Source organism: Arachis hypogaea, chromosome 15 (assembly GCF_003086295.3).
Source record: "Arachis hypogaea cultivar Tifrunner chromosome 15, arahy.Tifrunner.gnm2.J5K5, whole genome shotgun sequence".
In the NCBI taxonomy this organism is placed as follows: Eukaryota; Viridiplantae; Streptophyta; class Magnoliopsida; order Fabales; family Fabaceae; genus Arachis; species Arachis hypogaea.
Window position 1 is genome coordinate 13320243 of NC_092050.1, and position 23703 is coordinate 13343945.

At 30.8% G+C, this 23703-nt stretch overlaps 3 protein-coding genes across 3 annotated transcripts; all 3 read right to left on the reverse strand.

Moving 5' to 3' along the window:
* Window positions 1-5222: 5222 nt before the first annotated feature.
* On the reverse strand, window positions 5223-7248 carry LOC112749540 (protein DETOXIFICATION 49-like). Its single transcript, XM_025797819.3, has one exon. It carries the CDS (start codon window positions 7040-7042, stop codon window positions 5438-5440), a length of 1605 nt encoding a protein of 534 aa, XP_025653604.1. The 5' UTR covers window positions 7043-7248; the 3' UTR covers window positions 5223-5437.
* Window positions 7249-18531: 11283 nt separating this feature from the next.
* On the reverse strand, window positions 18532-20640 carry LOC112749541 (peptidyl-prolyl cis-trans isomerase Pin1). Its single transcript, XM_025797820.2, has 2 exons — window positions 20147-20640; window positions 18532-18972 (listed from the first exon to the last, which is right to left on the reverse strand). Exons 1-2 carry the CDS (start codon window positions 20403-20405, stop codon window positions 18848-18850), a joined length of 384 nt encoding a protein of 127 aa, XP_025653605.1. The 5' UTR covers window positions 20406-20640; the 3' UTR covers window positions 18532-18847.
* Window positions 20641-22034: 1394 nt separating this feature from the next.
* Window positions 22035-23608, reverse strand: LOC112746890 (sugar carrier protein C-like). The gene is made up of 3 exons (XM_025795006.2): window positions 23411-23608; window positions 22739-23329; window positions 22035-22632 (listed from the first exon to the last, which is right to left on the reverse strand). Exons 2-3 carry the CDS (start codon window positions 23270-23272, stop codon window positions 22234-22236), a joined length of 933 nt encoding a protein of 310 aa, XP_025650791.1. The 5' UTR covers window positions 23273-23329; window positions 23411-23608; the 3' UTR covers window positions 22035-22233.
* Between the last annotated feature and the right edge of the window lie 95 nt (window positions 23609-23703).

Here is a 23703-nt window from a genome sequence, read left to right on the forward strand (position 1 = left end):
ATTGAACCTAGATCTAGGAGAGATTAACCTAACCTAATTCTAGAGAGAAGATGGAGCTTCTCTCTCTAGAAACTAACCTACATGATGCTATACTACCAAACAATTGCTCCCCCCTTACCCAAGATTGAATTCTGCATGAAATAGCATCAAAAATGAGTTGGATTGGGCCCAAAGTGCTTCATAAATCACCCCCAGTGATTTCACCTTTAGTGGGCCACGTGAAGCAACTATAGAAAATTTTATATCATTTTGAAGCCCTGGATGTTAGCTTTCCAACGCAACAGGAATCGCCTCATTTGGACCTCTTTAGCTCAAGTTATGGTCAATTGAGTGCGAAGAGGTCAGGCTTGACAGCTTTGCGGTTCCTTTATTTCTTCATGAGTTCTCCCACTTTGCATGCTTTTTTCCTCACTTCTTCCATCCAATACTTGCCTTATGAACCTGAAATCACTCAACAAACATATCAAGACATCGAATGGAATTAAAGTGAATTAAATTTAGCTATTTTAAGGCCTAAAAAGCATGTTTTCACATTTAAGCACAAATTAAGGGAGAATTACAAAACCATGCTATTTCATTGAATAAATGTGAGAAAAATTGATAAAACCTCCCAAATTAAGTACAAGATAAACCATAAAATTAGGGTTTATCACTTGACTACCACCTTTGTCTTTAGCTTATTAGTCTTGTCATTGGGCTTGGACCTACCAGCAGCCATATGACTTGGTTTTTTTTATCCCTTGAGGATTCTTCCTTGCTCCTTATTTAAGGACTTTTGAGTAGATGAGTTGGAGTCTATCCACAATTTTATGGGCCTTGGCTATAGGGAGCCCATTATGGATAATTGGGGTTTGCATATCTACGTCCTTATCCATGCCATGTACTTTCGCAGATTGCGTCTCATCTTCATAAAGAATATTATAACGTGATCCCATTCCTTCCTCAATTAATTCAGGATCTTCAACGTTCTCTTTTGATGCTAACTTTTCGTGGTTATTAATAACATAATTACTTCTGACCTTCCCCGTAGGATTTGCTATCTTTTTCTTCCTAGTTTGCCTTATAACGATCATCCAATGGCCAAAATCTAGAGAATTTTGATTTGGTCAAGGATTATGGTGCAAATTGGATTTCGCGTCCTTTCTTATTTGATCATTGGCATCTCCATCCGCCTGAGAGTTGCCTGATTCGGCGTTGTTTCCAGGATTTTCCGCCTCCTGGTTTCTTGCCTGCTCCACCACTGGTTATCAGTGGCTAAGAGAAGGAGGGGTTGAATCTTAGCTTCCTTTTCTGCTGAATAGTACTTTTACTTTTTCAAAGAAACTCAGGATATATTTTTACTTTTGTCTCGTAACAAGTTGAGAGACATTTTCATTTTGTCTCCTAAGTAACAAAAACAGAAACGAAGTAGAGAAGAAGGAATAACACCAGATGTATCCTGGTTTAGCTACTTAGTGCAATGTAGTGTACATCCAGTCTCCATCACAACTATGATGGAATTTCACTATCTTTTTTTCAAGATTACAAACACCAATGTTTCTCTAGGATCTACCCAATCCTATCTGGGACAAATCTAGATTTTAAACCCAATCCGAATTTGACTAGACCTCAATCTAACTTTCAACAGCAAAGTACTAACCCAACTTGTAAGGAAATCTCCACAGGATCATGACACAAAATAGAAAGATGTACAAAGAAAATCTGAGACATCTTATGGCTTTTTCTCACTGTTTATCTCACTGCCTTTTACCTCTCACTGGCTTTTTCTTACAAACCTCACCATGTTTACCTTTTACAATGAGACTTTGACAGAATAAACTGAGAAAAAGAAAATACTAAATAAACTACATGAAGGAGAAGAGCTCTAACAGCTTGGGTAGCTATGAGAGTGAACTCTGTGCTTTTCACTTACTCTCCTTGCCTTCGACCCTTGGCAGTTCACCCTTAATATAGAAAAGTGAAGCTTCCAAGGTTGAATCAGGTTCAACCCTAATACTGTCTTCTTCTCCAACATCAGAGACTAGCAGCGGCTTCATCAGAGAGGAGAGAGAAGACCGAATCTGTTTGCATGCAACTCACCTCTTCTCTCTCATCCTTTTTCTTCAAACTTCTTCAATCTTGACCGTTCAGCTTAACTTTGGCCCCAAGTTTTGATTTTGAGCGTTGATGAGCTTTTGACCATGGTTGACAACACCTCTTCCATGGTTGCTTCTTCTGTGCTTGAGACCTTGTGTCTTTCTTCTTAGTTCCTCGTCGTAGCACAAATGAGGAAATGAACTTTTGATGTGCTTTGACCGAATGAGATTTGCTACTTGACCGAAGCCCCTCCTTTTTACTTTGATTTGGTAACAATCTTTTTGTCTTTCTTTAAAGCCTATGTTCTGTAGTTTCTATTTTTCTTCTTTCTTCTTTTTTGATTGAGTGATGTGACCGAAGCAAAGAGAGAGGAGAGAGAAAAGAGAAGTAATGGCTTTCGGTAGAAGTTTCAAGAAAATTAAATTGAATTGAATTTGAAGTTCCAGTTATCAAGAGTAACAGTAACTATATGGGGCTTGTGGTCTCTTGGGTTTCTTTCTTTAATTCATCATACTTGGTTCATGGACTTGTGATTGAACTTGTCTTTTTTTTCTTATTTCAAAGTTCAGCCACTAAATTTTGGATCAAGTTGATGACGAAATTTGTATTGATGGACATGGACTTAGGGATGGCAACACCACCCGAATCTGCGAGTACCCACCCCGTCCCGCACCAGGGAGGGTTTTTAGTGGGGCGGATTCTTGGGCGGGGCCGGGTTTAGGTACTATCCGCCCCGGTATATATAATATATAATATGTGTAATATATGTAAAATAATTAGTAAAATGATTGATAATATTGTATCATATTTAAAAATTTACTTTAATTTATGTTATGAATGTGATGATGGTTAAATAAATTTTGAAATTTTATTTTATTTATTAGATTTTAATAATTATAGGGGCGGGGCGGGTACCCGGGAGGCGGATTAGGGTTCAACCATTTACTACCCGCAGGTAGGAGCGTCGGCAGATTTTATGCGGGTTATTGTAAAGCGGGGCGGGGTCGGATAGAACAAAAACCCGCCCCTACCCTCCCCGTTGTCACCCCTACATGGAACTCATTTGTTTATTAGGCCAATATAAAGCCTAGATTGCTTTCCTATGCATTAAACAAAATTTATTAAACAAACAATTTGTAATAATTTAATAAACATCTGATTATTTTAATAATGTTTGATCATCATTTTAATATTAGTTTTTCAAACTCAATAATATATTTTTTCTAAGTAATTGATTTAGTGGTTAATTTTTTGTGTACTTATTATTATTATTATTATTATTATTATTATTATTATTATTATTATTATTATTATTATTATTATCTTTGTCGGATAAATATTCCCTTTATAAATATTCTTGTCTTGTTGTAATGGGGAATATCCTCAAATCTAAATGTAACAACTAATAAATTGTACTGTTAATGTTATAATAAAATAGTGTCAAATGGAATACATTGTCATACGGTTAACAAGGACGGCGAGTACCACTGTCTTTTCAAAGAAAAATAATTCTTCCGGTGGCTTTTTATCAGCCGTTAATTTTGTCTATTGTTACCGTCAACCAATCTTATATATTATCTTATTCTATATAAAAAATTGTAAAATTAATTTTTGTTCTAACTTCTAACAAATAATTTCAACACCAAGATCTTGCTGCTACTTCAACCTGCCAGTTTATACACATCATCTAATGATTTAAAATTGTCACAATTAATCAAATTATATATGCCCATCAACTTGATATTACTTAGATTATACTTTACACGTTAATTGATAACGGTTTTCAAACCTCAAATTAAACATGGTTTAGGTTTTAAAGCTAATTTTCAACCTCCGGTCTAAATTTAAATTTCCTTTGTGCGAAATTTAATATATCTTTATTATGCATGGCGGAGGCTGTTTATTCTTCCTTAGCTTGCTTAATTTTTCTAATTTGGGTAGAAATGAAACATATGTCATCGAATTAACACACTAGCCATGATAAAGACCTTGTAAAGGGAATATAATATGTTGTTGACCTTGTACTCCATTGGTTGCTAAAAGGAATATTCAATGAGTAATAACTTGTAAGTATCTCTTAATCCAAGTTTTTGTATCAAAAAGTAAAGTAATGAAGTATAATATTTTAAGCAGTTATAGATTGAGGGTTACTTAACCGAACAAATTCAAAAAGCCATTTCAACTTTCAATTACCAAGATTAGACTGAAGAAGTTTCAACCGAATGCCTAACTTGAGAATTTTTTTAAAAATTAATTAATAGATGTACGCATACCAATACCAATACCAATACCATTGTATTGTAGCTAGTAGTAAGAAACATTCCTCAATTGAAAAAGGAAGAAACATCGTAGAGGCCACTAAAGTTGATCAAAACATGGAACATTCTAAACTAGGTCAAATTCTACGTGTGGAACTGAAAATTCTGGAATAATATAATATAAAATAAAATAAAATAAAATAAAAGGCATATATACACCTGAAGAAGAATAATCAAAGCACGCGACTTGTCAATTTTTCGTTGCGAAACAACCGACACACAAGACTCCAGCTTGCATTGCCTACTTTACAAATCACAACGCGCAATCCTACTGCCCACCAACCCATCTTATCCCCAAGCCTCAAACACCCTCTTACCTATGTTTTCTCTCCTTTTTCTGCCTTGTCATCTTTTAAATCGGTAAAGACCTATATATGTTATCTTAGTATAAAATTAATAGTTAAAAATTATAATATATTTAACTAAATTATTATTTGATAATTTTTAATTATTAATTTTGCATGATACGTGAATTTTGACATTCTTAATTTTATGTATATTTTTTTGTTTAGTGTATATTATCTATACACATGGAATCGACTATTCCTTATCAACTGTTATAGGAAAAATAATTAATAAATAATTTCCATTCAAATTCAATTCTCCTAAATTTACAAGTAAGAATAATTCGATCAACCTATAGAAATAAATGAATATTAACAAAATTCAAAGAGTACAAAAAAAGTACGTAAAGATAAAGAATATTTTAGTATGTATTTTTTGATTGATTGAATTATAAGAGTAAAACTAAATATATATAAAGTATTGTCTACAAAAAAGAAAAGTAAAGATAAGATAAGATGGTAATATAAAGATGAGATAAGATAATAAAGGCTACAATTAAAACTAAATTTATAAATTCTGTTGAACTGAATTTGTGGACTGTAAAACTTCTTTGTCATAGACTAAGGTAGAAGAATGATTTAATAAATATATATCTTTTGAATCTTCCAATCTATTTGATATATTTAGATTAAACTATATATTACTTAAAAAATTCCCTTAGTCAGCTAGGTTCTATTGAATGTACCAAAAAAATGTTATCAAACTAAAGAATCAGAGAATTGTTTTGACGAAATCAGAGAGCATTTGCAATGTTCTTGTTCATCATCCTCTGGGAAATTTGGTTGCGCCACATCCTCAGAAGAAGTAAGATCCTTTGCTCTAAGTGCTTGAGCTTCCCAATTGGTTAGAACCAAAACAAACATCATAGTCACCATACATGAACCCTGAGCACCCAATAGGCCAAGCCACAATCCTTTAAAGTCAAAACCACCATAAAAGCTTAACCAAACCGCAATGGGCATTCCCACAAGGTAGAAGCAACCTAAGTTTATGTTGGCTCCCAGTTTTGGTCTTGCCGTTCCCCTCAGAACACCGCAAACCGTCGTTTGAGGACAGTTTCCGAGCTCGCACAGCCCTATGATCGGCAATACCATTGACGTTAGAGCAATGATCTGTGAATCCTTTGTGAACATCGAAGCCCACACGTTCCTCACCGAAATTGCAAACACCAATGCGGAGAATCCCAATAAGAAGCTGAAACAGAGTCCCACAATTGCTGCAAGCTTCGCTCTCTTGGGATTTCCCGCACCAAGTTCGTTTCCAACTCTTGTAGACACGCCGAAGCTCAACGAAGATGGGAAAATGTATATCAATGCAGTTGTTTGGATCAAAACCCCCATTGACGCAACGGTTGCTTGAGGGTTGATTAACAAGCCGCAGAGTAAGATCATAATCTCGTACCACCACCATTCCAAGCACACAGAGACGCAGCTCGGAATCGCGAGACTCAGTAGTTGCTTCCATCCCTTGAAGCATTCAGAAGAAACACCGCTCCATGTCTTGGTGTGAATCCCTGAGACCCATATGTAGATAATCAGAGATGCCACGAGGTTGAAGTTCGTCCAAACAGCGCCTAACGCGATTCCTCTGATTCCAAGGTCAAGAACAGAGACTAGTAGGTAGTTGATTGGGACGTGGAGAAGAATCGAAAGAAGCGCGGTGTATGTAAGAGGGAGAGTTATGGATTGGGTTCTGAGATAGATTCTAAGAGGATGGAGCAGCGATTGCGCAAGGAGATCGGGAAGAGAGAAGAGAATGAAGGATTGAGCTTCAGTGGCTATGTCGTGTTGCTGGCCACAAAAGAGGAGAATCTTTTTCATGTTAAGCCAAAGAGCGGCAATGAAGGTTGAAGTGAGGAGGAGGAGAAGCACTGTCCTCTGCATGGTGAGGCCCAAGAGCTTGTACCTTTTGGCGCCAAAAGCCTGGCCGCAGATTGGGTCCATGCCGACGGCGAGGCCGGAAAGAAGAGAGTAGCCGGTGATGTTGGCGAATCCAATGGCGAGAGAGCCGCCCGCTAAGGCAAGGTCGCCGAGGCGGCCAAGGAAGATCATGGAAATGACGGAGCGAGAGTAAAGTAGTAGGCCAGTTAGGACCATGGGTAACGATATCTTGGCTATGCACTTTGCCTCTTTGATTGCTTCTGATAAATGATTGGTTGTGTTGTTGTTGTGGGGCTTTTGTGTTGTTGTTGGGGTTTTAGGAATCAAATGAGTAAGCATGTCAGGGGTTTTTCCTTCTTGCCCTTCATCGCATTCACGCTTACACATAGTTGTAGCTGTGTAAGATGATGATAACTTGCACATGGCTGATATAGAGAGAGAGAGGTGATTGTGTTTTTGAGAATCCGCAAGATTGTTGCAAGGAAGGCTGGGTTTAAAAGGAGAGATTATACTGTTTTCAATTTGGACTTATTTGCAGCAAATACGGACGCACTATTTCTGCATCAAACAATTTTTAATAAATTAGTCACAAAAATATTATTTATATTAATATTATTTACATTAATAAACAAAAATATTATTTTCACATTAAAATTAATCATCAAAATTAATATTTATATTAATAATTAATTTTAATATATATTTACTATAATTTCAGTGTAATAAAAAAAATTTTCACCATAAAAATAAATACATTAAATTTTTCCTCAAATAATTTTATACCGTCTTTCAATTGTATCATATATTTTTTTAAATAATACAAAATTTATATCTACACTAAATAAAACCATTTAAATACTCTATTATTATGTCTTTTAACAGTGACAAAATTAATTTAAGAACAGTTTAGACATATTATAAGTTATAAAAAAATTGTTGTAAATAAATTATAAAAATGGCAGAATTTACCAATATTTATATATTTAAATTTAATAGATATACCAATTACACACTAATCTAGAAATAAGAATTGTGAATATTGTAGGAGTACCTAGAGTGCTTTTTTGTATTTTCACAGAAAAAGTTTAAACATGTAACTATTATAAATTTTTATTTTATTTTCAATTTTGAAAGCGTATTTTTATGACCAATCCACTTTACTACGTGTGAAAAAAAAATTATTATTATGAGGTGAAACCACTCTAATTTTATTTTCATTGTAACAAGTAACATCATTAAACAGAATAAAAGTCAGAGACAAAGTATTAATTTAAAAAATGAGTTAAAGGAGCATTAAATAAGTATTTAATTACAGTACTTAAATTGAGAGGAGACATAGGCAGTATGAAGAACGTGTCGGAATTTGTAGCGCATAGGAAGAAGAAAAAAGAGTTGAGGTTAGAGGTTTTTTACTTTTTCAGGAAAGGACCCACCGTCAAAATGGAACCTTGACTTCAGTTTAGGATTTTTTCTAGCCAGGATTATTCGGTTCAATGCTATGTCGGCAATTAATATCATTCAAGTTCATTTTGTGTGTTTTTCGATATATTTAATTTGATTTTGACAACACCCTACCTTACAATTTTGTGTACATTTAAGGTCTTTGCAGTTTCAAATTAAATGTGTTTGTGTTGAAATATAAAACATGGGTTAAGTAACTATGGCTAACATTAATTTGGGGCCATACAAATTAAATTTTTCCCATACAAAATGAGATGTACTCTTTTATGTCGGCCAAACCAAATTTTATCATATTGTATGCAAAAATTACTATAGTTCACCCATTTGCATAGAGTAGAAGGTGATTTATTCAATTAGTAAATAAGCCGTTACCCCTACATTACATTATGCTGTAGATTTTATTTTTATATCGTTTATATTTTGCCATCTCAATTGACTGCATTAATTGGAAATTTTTATTTGTTTTTTACTAATAAAAATATTTTTAGCTAGTAATTACATTTTCTTTTAAGAGAATATAGTACACTGATTATTACTTTGATGTTTTAATTTTTATTTTATTGCCTTTTATGTATTTTAAGCCAGAGACAATAGTAATAAAAACACGCTTGAGACAGCAATGAATAAATCCTAAGGTCACCCATCAAAAATGACATGAGCAATACTTGAATGGAATAGAAGATTCTGGCCGTAATATGTAAGTTCATACTAGCAGTACTCCTATACTAGAAGAACTAGACACATTTGTTTTTATCATCATGGTTCAATTCATTTTCAGAAATCTCTAAGAAATATTTTTTTAAAATAAATTTATTTTTCTTTTCATACATAATTATATTAATAAGTATATACAAATTTTAATAGGACTCAAATTAACCTATATGTAAACACCCACTCCCAGTTAAACACACACATAATAAAAATAAAGGAATATATACATGTTCTTAAAACAAATAGGTAGGGCTGATTTTTGTTCATTATAACATGTATTATATATGGATAAATAAATTTACAGTGGATCAAATGGCTTATGTCACATTTTTTTTTGTCTCATGGCTAGAAATTTGACATGTAAATTAGGTCAACAAATAAAGCATGTGCATGCGCTTCAAATACTTTAAAATATCTTTAAAAGAAATTACTTATTATTAAGCCTTGAACAATAATAATAAACTAAATCAATTTGATAAAGAAAAATATTAGAAAAAGCTTGCAATCCAATAATAATATTCATAGTAGATAAGATTAAAAATATATATATAATGCTAGCTACGCGAATCAAGTCGGCATGTCTATATAGACTGACTTGAGAAACTTAAAGAAAAAGTTTTTACTGTCAAATATAAAAGTTAAAATTTTAATTCTCCTCATTATTCATTCTCACACTGTCACACATCTTTGTTATTAACCTATAATTCTCTTTTGCTCTTTTAGAAGTCATCTTACTAAAAAGATTGGGATATAGTAATAGTTTTAGCCTATTTATTTAAACAAAAATAAAAAATTTAAACCGTGAAAGTTATTTTTATGTAAAGTTAATATTTAAAAAATTTTTTAATAATAATTTTATAGGTAAATTATATAAATAAATTAATTAAATTTTAAATTCATTCAATTATAATTTTTTGAAAAAACAAATATTTTTGCAACTTTTTTAATTTTATATAAACAACTACAATTTTTACCTTGCACGTAATTTGTAATTTGTTATAAGGTAGCCACTTACATAAAAAAAATTGCAAAGCAGAAACCGCTCATCTACACAGATTATTTATATGTGGACATTATTATTATCTAAAATCTTTTAGATAGGTCAAGGTGGAGTAGTTAAAACTTAGAGGTGAATTTTTTTGTACATTATTATTATCCAAATCTTTCGAATAGATCAAGGTGGATTAGTTAATAAGGTTTTAAATTAATCTGTTATTAAAAAAATTCTAACAAAATATGAAATTTAATAATTAGACCTGTTATTAAAAATTTTTTTAATATTTTTTGACAAAATTAAAAATAGTTATAATATAATTAATATTTGATAGTTGAAATAATAATATGATTATTTATAAAAAAAAGATTAAACTAAGAATCGAATGTGGTGTTGTGCAGGATGCATTATTTTACATTCTCTTAATTTTTTTATTTATGAATTAGTGTCTAATTTTTATCTAACTTATTTTTTATAACAAATTTTAAAAATTTATTTATTTTTATATTTTTTAAATTAAATATTAATTTTAATTTTTTTTAATAAATTAGACACTATTTTTTAAGTACAATAGATCAAATAGTAATCACTCTTATTTACTTAAAAAATAGAAAATACAATACTCTTTTATTTTAGGCAACAATATAAGTACAATATTCAACTGTTTCTTTTAAAAAATTTAATTCATTTTTAAAAATTTCCTTTGAAAATGTTATTTTGAAATTTAATTTATCCAAATAATTTATTCTTACAAAAAATTATTGTAGTAAAATTTAAAAATTTTATTTTTATTATAGAACCAACGATAAATATGTATAAAAAGTTAAAAATATATTTAAATTATTTTTTAAAATATTTAAAAAAAATTTCATTACCTTTTGAAAGTGTTTAAAGAAATCATTTAACTTTTATTATTTGTGAATATAAAAGAAGTTTACAACTATAATCAATTGTACATATATTTAGAGATATTTTATAACAGATTATGTTCAATTTAAAAATCGCTATACCTATAGCGATTTATATAGATATAAAAAAAATTATAAATACTATCTCATTTTAAAAAGTTATAATATGATAAATTTATATTATAATAATTTTATTTAAATAATCTGTCCTAATTTTATTAAATATATTAAATCATCAAATAATTATTAATTAATAATTTTAGATAAAAATAATTGTATATAAATTTTTACCAACAATAATTCACCTCTTTTAGTGGCGGATTTTGACAAAATAGGCGGTGATGACCACTATCCATACTAATCAGGTAGGGCCATTTAGGGATAAGAATTGTTCTGCACTTCCACCTCCGTCGACTCGTGGTGGGAGGATTTAAAAGTTAAAATAATGATAGCATAAAAAGAATATTATCGAGAGCAAAAAAGAAATAATAACTAATAAAAGACGAGATGATGAATAGTGGTCAAAGTAAAACAAAGACGGTGTGAATGGATGACATGGCCATGGGGCAGCCTACGTGTACGACTCTTCTTTGTCTCTTTTCTTCTTTCAACACTGTTCCTACTACCGTGTCCATTATGCGCACGGACACAACTAAACATTATTCAAATCAATCCAGTGAATTATTATTATTTTTTTCTAAACCAAAAGGAGGCTTTGTACGATCCCAACTTCCGTTCACTAATCAGTTGTTTGTTTGTGCAAAAGGGTACTCACTTACCCTACTCATTCACACGTGTCTCTCTATCTCTTCAATTTTATAATGTACTATCTTATTGGTGGATTCACTAAAATAAGGTCACCACCACATTCAAGCAATATTTTATGTTTTCTTTTAAAAATTACAACGCAAAAACTATTGAAAGCCAACAGAATTTAATAATTTTAATCGGTAATTAGTTAGTATAAATATTAAATTATTTTTAATAAATAAATTTTATTAATTTATGTATATAAATTAAATTGATTTAGGTGTTTAAATTATGATAAATATATATAAATTATTATTAAATAAATATAAATTTAAAATAATAATATTTATTAATATTAGTGATTTTTCATTGTTTTATTTATTTATATATTTTTATTTTTTTTATTAAAATAAAATAGTAAAAGAAAATAAAGGAACGTACTAAAATAATTAATTATTAGAATAATTAAATATTTTATATTAGAATAATAAAAACATTTTATAATAGGTGAAAACTCAAGTGAAGTCAACTTCACGTGAAGTTGATATCTGAGAGCCGTTAGATAAAAATTTAGTCAAATCAGTCAAATCATTTAACAATTTTCAGGTATCAACTTCACGTGAAGTCGACTGCACCTGAATTTCCACTTTTATAATAACATAATTAATTTACTTATAAATATAAAATATATATTTTTATATAATGATGTTTGAGGTTAATTTTTTTTATATTTTTGCAAAAAAAATTTATTTAGTGAAAAAGATTAGAAAGAGAAAGAAAAATATAGGTGAAGAACTCTTAATCAGTCAATTTTAAACAATTGTAATTAATAATGAATAATTTTGTATTTTTTAAAAATAAAATTTAAATAATTACTAATTAATGATAGTTAATTAATATGGAGTGCAGTTTAAAATGCTTGTTGGCTTATTGTTGGCTAGACTCCTATTAGAAAAAGTATAGGTAAACAATGTAAATATTGAACAACGTGAGCAACGATTTAAAAAAAATGTTAAATTAATTATTAAAATCATATTCTCAATCAATTTTTGAATTTAAATTATTAGGATTAGGCAACGTAACCTCCTCTTAATATACTGTCACATTACGTTTCCATACCATCTCAACCCTCCTCTCCCTTCTCTACTCACACTGTTGTTCATCTCGACAATCCTTCCCTCTGCCGCTCAGCCCGACACGCCTCTACCTCCGTCAGTCAGTTCGACGCGTCTCTCCCTCCAACGCTCAGCCCAACACGCCTCCCACCCACTCGCCCATCCACTGTTATCGCTGTTTTAGGGCCACTCTTCCCTGGCGCCATTGTTGCAGTGTCGCGCCACCCTCTCGTGGAGTTGCTACTGCGTCGTGTCAGTATGTCATTCTGAGGCGCCGTAATTCCCGGTAAAAACCGCCGGAGAGTGAATCATCGATGAAGTCATCAATCCGTTCATTCCGTCGCGCACATTTCCCATGCGCCACTACGGCCATCTCGCGTTCCACGGGAGCCGCTGTTGCCTCGTCGCTATCTTCCCTCTGCCTTCGTAGTTCTCCTCCCCCCCTCTTCTTCCTTCTTTTCTTCCCCTTTTTCGGATGTGATTCACACTAAGAACGAACATCCCATTTGCATGAAAAATAAATATGTTGTTTGTAAAAAAATAAACATCTGGATTGGATTTAAATAGATATAATAAAATTTGTTTGATGTTTATTTTATTAGGTATGTGGGTGGTTATTTTTATTTTAATGTGGATGTTTATTTAATTTGGATTGGATTTAAGTAGATACAATAAAATTTTTCGATGTTTATTTTACTAAGTATATGGATGTTTATTTTCATTTTAAATCAACGTTCTTGATGGAGAAAAAAATTGATGGCACTGAAGCTGGCTGGTAAGAGAGAGACTCACGGCACAATGAGAGTTTGGAGAGGGAGTATGCGACGTTAAAAGGGTTAGAATGTGAATGGTTGAAATGTAAAAGCTGAAAGTAAAAGATTTTTGGGAGCGTAATTTGTAATGGACTATTTTTTTTATGGACCGAGAGTATAGTTCATTATTCACGATTTCACATTATTCACAATTTCAGTTGTCTATCTAGCACAACATATAACTAAATGATCATTATTTATTGTATGCAAATTATGTGTTTGTGTTTATTTAACCATCTGATAAATATAAAGATAAAAAAATCAACTTGATCAAATATTAATAAAGGAGATGTCTAAATGGAATATCGACTTTTGCATGTTCAAAGCATCATCGTTAGTTTCGGGTCGCCTTCAAACATATCATTATTGTTGAATAATCCATGGTGCTAATGCTATTATGCTAATGGACCCTTTTTTTTTCTTTTTGTTCGACGAGTGGACTTGGTCGCTTAATTTGGGTTATTATCTACGCTTTCCTTTAATTTCGTGTTCTGTGGAATGGTTCAATGGGCACATGCAGTAGTGGCGCTGGAAATGATTCAGCATAGTGTATGTATATGTTCCGTTTGCACTAAGCCAATTGGTGTATTTGTAAAAATTTCATGGATATATACTTGCATAATACCCAAAAAAAAAAAAAAAACAACACTTGAATGCCCTCATATTCGTTTATGCTCAAAATATAATTATTATTATTACTTGGATTCAATTCAGTTTCTTAATCAATTAAGTAACTAAGGAATATACTAGATAAGTAACTTTAATTTGTCAAAATGAGTTACATGGAAGAACACGCGTTTTAGTCTTTTAGAGTAGTGTACGTTATTTAGCATCAAAATTTGACGCATAGACTAATTAGGCAACTTGACTAGTCAAAGTTATATTAATTAAGTAGCATGGCAAGTTTGGCAACGGTAGTGGTAAATATTGGTGATTGCTTCTTAAAATAAAATGGGGCAGAGGGCCTAAAGTGCTCCATTCCTATTAATTGTATGGTGGTGGCTTTGTGCCCTCTAGCTTCCATAAGACTACTTTTGCTGATTCAACAGAAAGTGTTATTGTGAAAATAAAAATTAATTTCTTTTAGATCATGTCATACATTTTATTTAAAAAAGTAGAAACGGTGTAATATTATATAAGAAATGTTAGAATGTCCTAACACTATTAATATTATATGGGAAAATATGAGGAGTCAATGGAATATTTGTACAATGTGTATAATAGAGGTTTAGAGAGTATTAGAGATATAACTATTAGTGTTATCTTTTTCCATCAGCTAAAACTTTTGGAATGAGTGGTATCATGACATGGTATTAGAACTCTAGATCCGAAAGATGAAGAGTTCGATTTTTGATGAACCCAAATATCAGTTGAGAATAGTATCAAATTTGATCCACATACATTTCGAATAAGTTGATATTTTGTTATTTTATTTTATTTAAATAAAAGAGGGTATGTAGCTTTTGTCGCTTTGTGGTTGACTGAGTATAATGCAACTATCTCATCATCAGTGATAGTGAGTAGTGATTTTTAATTTGAAGGATGAAGAATGTATATATGTCATTGACTTTGTTTTTTGAGTGTGTGGAGGTTTCTGGCTTTCGGGTTGCACTATATACGAATGTGGGAGTGGACCATTACATGATTTAACAGAACTCTTACCTGGTCAAACTCATAAAAACATTCTCGATCCATTGAGAATATAATCCAACTCCAAATTAAAGTTACTAGGGAACGAAAAAGGACAATTATTCTCTAGAAACCTTGTAGTTCACTCCTTCATTTGGTTGTCCCAAAAGTGGTCTTGTCAACTACATGTATGTGATCAACTGAAATTAATGTGTGCCTAATTAGCCTATGATGACCGTTGTTATCGTTGCTTCTCTCATTGCTGAAGTAACCGTCTCACGTTTCTTCGCTACAAGCTAGGAGAAGAACATTCAATGCAAATTTGCATTTGAATCATTTAATTTGTGACACCATAATTAAACATCTCTATAGCCACTCACGATGATTCTCACTAATATTATATATGTTCATGGAGAGTATAATAAGAAATAAAATTAAAACTTGAAATGAAAGATAAAAAAAAACTCTAGGTTTTAAAATAATATATCAAAATATTAATAATAAAACAATGTGGTTAGCAAATATTATCAGTTTTTGACCCGCACTTGGCCAGCAATAATTTGCACGTATATTTATAGACGTTTTAGTTACACATAAAAAAAATATAATTTATATTTATATTTATCAAAATTTTATATACATGAATCAATACAATTTGTATCTAAATTTTTTAGAATTTGTACATATAAATTAATAAAATTTATTTGTTAAAAATAATTTAGTATTTATACTGATTAAATAATAATAAAAAATACTAAAAATTGCTGGCTTTCCAGAGTTTTTTTTAATAATATATGGAGAAAATTTTAATGTTTTTAGTAGAAAAAAATAGGTAAAAGAAATGGAACTTTTGAGATCAAATTGGGATCTAAAATGAAAAATAATACTGCCCCTTTCTAAGAAAATTCTAAAAGTCAGATAAATGTATTCTTGATATCATTTAATTTTTTTGGTGACTTTGATATCATTTAATTAACATGTGGTTGGGCAGACAGAAAAGAAGAATTCTCACTGTTTTTATTAGTTTGGTCAAACCTCAAAAGACTTTAGACTTAATCAAAATCAACCAACAACAAGAAGTCACATTCCATACTGTTCCACTGAGATGGCGCACCGCACTCTGTTAACGATTACATATAAACATTTGAATGTTTTCCTGGTTTTGTTACTTTGTTTTATGAAATTTTAAATTAAAGTTCAATTAAAAAATTAATTATTTTTTATTTAATGTTGATTATTTTTTTTAAATTATTATTTTATCATATATTTTAAATTTTTAATCTTAAATGTTAAATTTTAACTTTAAATTCTAATTAAATTATCTAAAAATAGGATAAAAATAATTTTGCAATTAAAAAATTGCTAATGTTAATCATTTAAAAGTTGATGTTTAATATTTATTCTTTAAACTATTGGTAAATTTATTCTAAAATTATAAAAAAGCCGCCTGTATATGTTAAAAAAATAACTAGTTGATATTCTCTTTCAAAAACAAAATCATAAACTTACTAAAAAGTTCGTTAAACTATACTAGTCACCTAAAAGAGAAAAAATTATTTGACTAACATTGAGTCTAAGAATACATATTGAAGTTATTAATTTATTATCAAATTTTTAAAATATTTTATTTTAATAAATACACAATAAATGAGTTAAAAATTTAAATTTTATATATTTTAAAAAAAAATATAATTAGTAATCTTGTTAACCAACTTTCTTGGTAGATGTATTTTTCCCAATGAATTGTTGTGAAATTATCTATTTTATCTATTTAAATTTTTCTATTCAATTATTCACTTATCATAACAAATTTTAAATTAAATACATATATTTAATCATCCAGATGTTTTTATTTTCTATTTATCTATATATTTATATATAATTAGAATTATTGTATTGCTTGAGAAATTCTTTGTTTACACTTATTTAATGATAATAATTTCAATAGGAGAAAATTATTTTATTTGTCTATATTGTTATTAGGTTATTTATTTTGATGATAATGATATGTACTCGTTTTCTTTATCTATATTATTAGTAAGTTATTGTGATGATTATATGTACTCATTTTTTAGTACAAAGTTTCAAAAAAGTAATAAAAAAAAATAATTTCAAGTAAAAATTCCCTAAAAAACTATTTGTCTAATGTATTAAATTTAAATTTTTAAATTTTTAAATAAGTTTCCGATATCATTTATTTTTTTTGAAAGTGGTTAAATTATGTTGTCCTCTTAAAATGAATTTATTTTATAATAATTATATTTAATAAAATAAATTAAAAATTATTTGTGATGAGAATGTTTGAATATAATACATTTGATAATAGTACTTTGATAAATTTTTAATTAATATCTAACATGATTAAATAAACTTAAGAGTACGTTAGAATATTTTTTAAAACAACAGCCTTTATTTATTTAAGATTTTTCAACAAACTTATTTTGTTTTAGTAATCATGATTGTAGGACAAATTTCATGGCCACCACGCTTCTTGCTTCTTGCTTCTCGCCACTTTGATCCCTTTGATCCTTTCGACGAATACTTCTTATGTGTTTCCATCCAAGTTTCTTTATCAGCTCCATTTATTGTAGTAACTATTATAAATATATTACATTTGTTAAGAAATTAAAAAATACATATTTGATTGCATATTTATTTGTTAGTTGCGGCAACAATACTTAACTTTTTAGGGGTGTTCATGGATCGGGTGAAATCAGGTTTGATATGACCTAAATTCGGTCTGAAATATATACGGACATATTTATTAGATCCGAACTCGGTCCTAAATCCGATAAAACCTACACACTTTCGGGCCACGATTATACCAGATAAAAACCGGACTATTCACATTACTTTCTTGTAAGCTAGCATATGAAAATATCTAAATTTTCAAAATTCCAACCATTATTGGACATGGTAAAATTCACTTGAAAAAATATAATAAGAACCAACTCTTCACTAAAATTAAAGCATAACCATAATAAATACTAATATTGTCTAATAACACCAAATATTTAAATCAATACAAATAACACAATATTATGCATTAGTTTAAAGTTTTATGCATTTTAAATATAAAACATTAACTTATTGTCTTATAATGACTAATAACACAAAATATTAAAGTTTACACTTTACAATACTTAAATTTCACATAAGAATAGTCATCATCCATCACTAATAAATAATAACACAAAATAAAATATTAATTGTGTATGATGACCGGACTACCGGGCCGAATTCGGGCGATTCGAGCCATGGCACGGACCCGACCCGAAATAATGACTGGATCTATTTTTAAGACTCTTACCCGATCCTATACCCGATGAAATCACACCAAATTAGTCCCTAAAAAGTTCGGGCCAGGCCAGGTCTTCGGGCCGGACCATGAACACTCATAGTACTTCCTATGAAATTTATTATTAAATGAAGAAATAAAAATAAAAACCTAATAAACTCAGCAAAAAGTTAGTCTGAGAAAAAACAAAGAATAATTTAAACTAATATTCAAATCCATTCAATCATGCTGAAATTGCAATGAGAATTTTTGTTATAGTATATTATACTTGTATATAATATAGTTCACGGCCGCTAGTCGCGGAAAAGAGAGTACAAATGTCATGTCACTGTCAGCATTCAACCATCCAAAGTTACGCATACAACTTCCAATTACAGAGAAAACAATAAAGCATGAATCATACAAGGTCACTGGCTATGCCATGTCTAAAATATTTGTAGGTTAAGAAAATTCCAGATGAACAATACTCGCACCAATCTAGAAAAAGATGTAATCTGTTCTCTCCAAGCAGGAGGAGCAACACAAAATTACTCCATGGTCCATGCAGTAATCAACCTGTTCTCATGATTATATGAACTCCACTATCAGTATCCACTATGTCGCTTATCTCACCAACTTTCAGAGCGTAAGTTGCTTCTTCAAAAGGCTTCTGCATCTGGCCACGGCCAAAAGGACCTGCTTCCAAGAAACCGATTGACTCGCTCAGATTTGCAAAATTAGATACAAATGCAAATATTGACAGAAGGATCCAAGTCTAAAACATGGAAATAGAAGATGGTCAGAGGGATGGGGATATGCAATCATGAAAAATTGAAAACTGGTAACAATAACTACCGCATAATACATACTTGACAAATTTATGCAATTTAAAGATCATTCAACCACAGGCTTTGTAAATTGAATTCTAGCAATATATGTTGTCAGATATAAACTCTTTTAGTCTGTGTTCTGTACAATGACAAGAAATCATATCATAATCACACTTTGTAGAGATTAGAGAACAATAACAGCTTAGCTTTGTTCCATTAGGGGGGTTCGATATTCCCCATGTAGAGAGAAGATAGAACATATTACTTTGACAGGTGAAAATCAGACTGATTTTATTCTAAATTCAACACAAGTAGAAGAGTTTAAAAAAGAAAAATTCTCCATTTATGGAAGTCGCTGTAGTGAGCTTATGTATGCGTGTAGGTGTGAATGAAAAACTTTAGAAGTTTAAGTCTGAGGTTCCGTTAAAACATCAACAATCAAACAAGCAAACCATGCCTTTTGCACAGTACTTCAAATTAGTTACAATCAGCTACCAAATTCAAAATAGTTAGACCAGTGGCATGGCATTTTGAGCTGACTTTAAAGTCTCTCAGTAGTAACCACTAACCACACATGGCAAAAGATTCATACAATGCAATGCCAGAGCCCGTATGCTTGAATACTCGAAATAAAACGTTTCTAAAATCAGAAAAGATTCAATTCTCACGAGGGAAGGCGTCGGGTACCACTGGATGCTAAAGAGTAAAGACACCGCAAATCAAGAGTACTAACACACATTCTTATGGTATCAAATTATCCATCCATCTTAGGGCAATCATTCGAGAATAGCTAATCCCTAATATAATTAGGATAAACAATCTCACTTCCTAAACTCAATTATACTTCCTTATTATCGTGATAAGTTGATAACAAATAACAAATTGCAGAGTGAACAACGACAATTCATAATGATACCTAATTACTCAAGGAAGATCTAAACATAATAGGAAATGTTAACAACGCTTTTCACTTCCTCTACTAAGTAAATAGATATTTTTCTGGTTAAATTTGGAATTATACGAAGAAGAGAGGGACTGACCGAGATCCCCGGCGCGCTTGGCAGAGCTGCAATCGGAGAAGCGAGAGGCGATGTCCTCAAACTTGGCTTTGCCAGAAACGATGTCGTCACGGAAGGCCTTTAGCTGAGAGACGGCGCTGTCTCTGGTGGTGTTTTTGATGACCTGGCCTTCTGGATCCTTCCACGACGCCTTGCGCCTCGAACCTTGGTGCTTCACCAGTATGTGCGATGCCCTAACCTCACCTCCATCACCACCGTGCCTGTTGCTAGACGACGACATCTTCTTCGTCTTCTTCAAATGCTGCTTATGCTTCTCCTTCTGCTCCGCCGGCACCACCGGAGACTTCTTCCTCTTCCGATCGGACTCTATCTTCGCCGGAATTCCAGAGAGAGTGAGAAGAGATGTGTGAGTGAGAGGGCTCCGAATCAGAATCGGCTTCAGGAAAAGGAAAGTAGTGAGGAGGAGATAATGTGTTCCCAATGGAACATGCCTGTTCCCAATCAGAATCGTTCCATCTTTATCGTGGGGTCCACATCTATTGATCTAATGGATCCAGTATGCTAAAAATTTTTAATTTTTTTTCAATCAAAACATGTCTACCTCTAATTTTTTTTTTTTCAACCTGAAACTTTTTAATTGAGTATTGGAAGACTATATATAACTCATTAACTACTTCTAGACTCTTGAAATATTAAGATAGCAAGAATGTTATTTACGCTCTAAAATTAATAATGTTAAATACATCATAAACTAATAAAAACAAACTTTTGTAAAAAAAATTTAAAAAAATATCATTAAAAAAATATTTTTTAAAATAACGCCCAAACAAATTCTAAAAATATATCTTTTAAAAAAAAACAAATATATATCTATTCAAAAAATAAGAACAAGTAAGATCTAGTAAAATATTATAGGTAGTATTATTTTTATATTATCCTAGTGCACTATATATATATATATATATATATATATATATATATATATATATATATATATATATATATATATATATATATATATATATATTAAGTCAGATCATCTTAATATTATTCTCTAGAGTAGCCACGTACTCTTAAAACATCAACATATTCATTGTTTAATCATTGTGTGGTATATGACTCTAGTCACTTATGTTCTAATTTATCTTAATACTAAAAAAATTTCACTCTAAAAATCAATTCACTTAATAATTTTTTAATACTAATCAAATGAGCAATTAATTATTATTAAATGATTTAAAAAATAATTATATTTTACTATTTAAATTTTAAATATTTAAAATTTAAAATACTTATATATATATATATATATATATATATATATATATATATTTAGAAATTTTTTATTGTTTAGGCTTATAACAAACTTTAAATTTTAAAAAATCATAAATTTAATTTATTATCATTTCAAATATAGAATTAGAACATTTATTTTAGAAAATATAAATTTAGATGTTATTTAAATTAATTCATTTACATTATATTTTTTAAATTATACTAGTAAATTTGTAATATTAATATAGAAGCAATTTTATATTAAAGAGATACTATCTCCGAGATATTCAAGTAAAGTATCTATCACTGCAAAAAAAAAAAAAAGAATTTCATAATTTGACATCTCTTATAAAGAAGAGCTTTTAACTACAACGGTACGTTAGATACCACTATTATAAATCTTAAATTTTAAATATTAAATTCTAAACTTTTCATAAAAAAATTTTAAAATAATTTTACAGAAAAATATTACCTAATGTTAATAAATAAAAAGTAACTACTTATACTTATACATTTGAAATGTTCAAGTTGATTTAAAATATACAAAATTTAAAATTTAGACTAAATAAAATCAACAATAATTATTCAAATTACTGAGTTGAAACTTGAAACAATTCACACCAAATAATTTAGATAATAGTAAGGATTTATAAAATTTTCTTAAGATTCATAAAATATCAAAGAAGCAATAACAACCAGACAAAAACAAACCTATACCAATAATAAACAGTAAACTAAACAATAGAAAAGATAAGAATATTTATGGAATCCTAAACTTGAGAATTTGGCACAATAATTTTGTTCTTTTGAGCAGAGAACTTGACGAATTTGTTTCAATAAGGATGATTCTTCCACACAAGAGAAATTTTTTCAATGGAAATACCCTTTGTCTTTGGCAAGAACTTGTAGATAAAGATACTCATAACAATGACAAAGAATGCAAAGAAGATGAAGAGCCCGAACTTCATATGGCACAACATTGAAGTGAAAACTTGGGCAATAGCAAAGGTGAAGATCATGTTAACCGAAACGTTGACGCTCTGAGTTGCCGATCGAACTTCAAGCAGGAATATTTCACTAGGTACCAACCATCCTAGTGGACCCCACGACCATGCAAATCCCGCCACATAGACACATATGAATACCACAACAGTTAGGGCAAACCACTTGGGAAGAACTCCAGGGTTTCCATCTGTTCCAAATTTGCTACCTATTGCAGCTGCGATCACAAGCTTTACACACAGACATACACAACAAATTAAACTTATATATATACCAATAATAATATTAATAAAGAAATTTTTATTTTAGTTAATGAAACACATGTAATTAATATACCTGACAGATAAACATTTGAGCACCACCTTCCAGAAAAAGTTTTCGTCTGCCAACTTTGTCAACAGTAAAGATGGAAACAAGGGTGGCAAGGGCGTTACAACCTCCGGTAATCATGGAAGACATAAGGGAAGCATAGAATGTGATGACATTCATGCCAGTGAATTGTTGGAAAAAGGGAATGGCTATGGCCATGGTGAGGTGAGGCCTGTACTCACTTTTGAGCAAAGAAGACCAAGGATGCTTGACCTGTTTGGAGGCTTCACTGGCAGCAACAAGATCCTTAAACTCCTCGTCAACATCATTGGTTCCACGAATCTTGATTAGTTCCTCCTTGGCCTTCTCAGCTTGTCCACGCTCGATCAACGAGTTTGGAGAGTCAGGAAGAAACATTGCACCGATGATGATTATTATTGCAGGGACTCCTGCCAAACCTAAACTATAGTGCCACCCTTCGCCGTTCTCCATCTTGGCAAAAAGGTAGTTCAGAATATTGGCAACAAAAATGCCAATGGTGATTGCCAATTGAAACAACATGTTAAGTGCTCCTCTGTATTTGTATGGAGCAACCTCGGACACGTAGATCGGCACAGACTATGAACGAATAAAAACATGTAATGATTATTATGAATTAAGAAGAAACATCATGCAGATAATTATTATTATTAGTAGTACCTGATTGGCGCTTTCTTATCATGCAGCTCCTGGATTGAAAAGAAGCTGGTGGGCCAAGGCTTAAACTGCCAGACAGAGACGAGCTAGTTGGACTCTTACGTAATTGAGTATAGAAAGAGGAATCATGTGCGGATTGAAGTGCGTGATAGAGATAGATGCTTCCGTAAGTTTCCTTTTTTCAGAAAAGCGAAATTCTTTTAGTCTTCCAGAGGGGATCGAATGTTAACTAACTGACGTATTGGAATATCAACCAGCGTTCAAAACCAGCCGAGAATAAAATCAAAAGAAAGAAA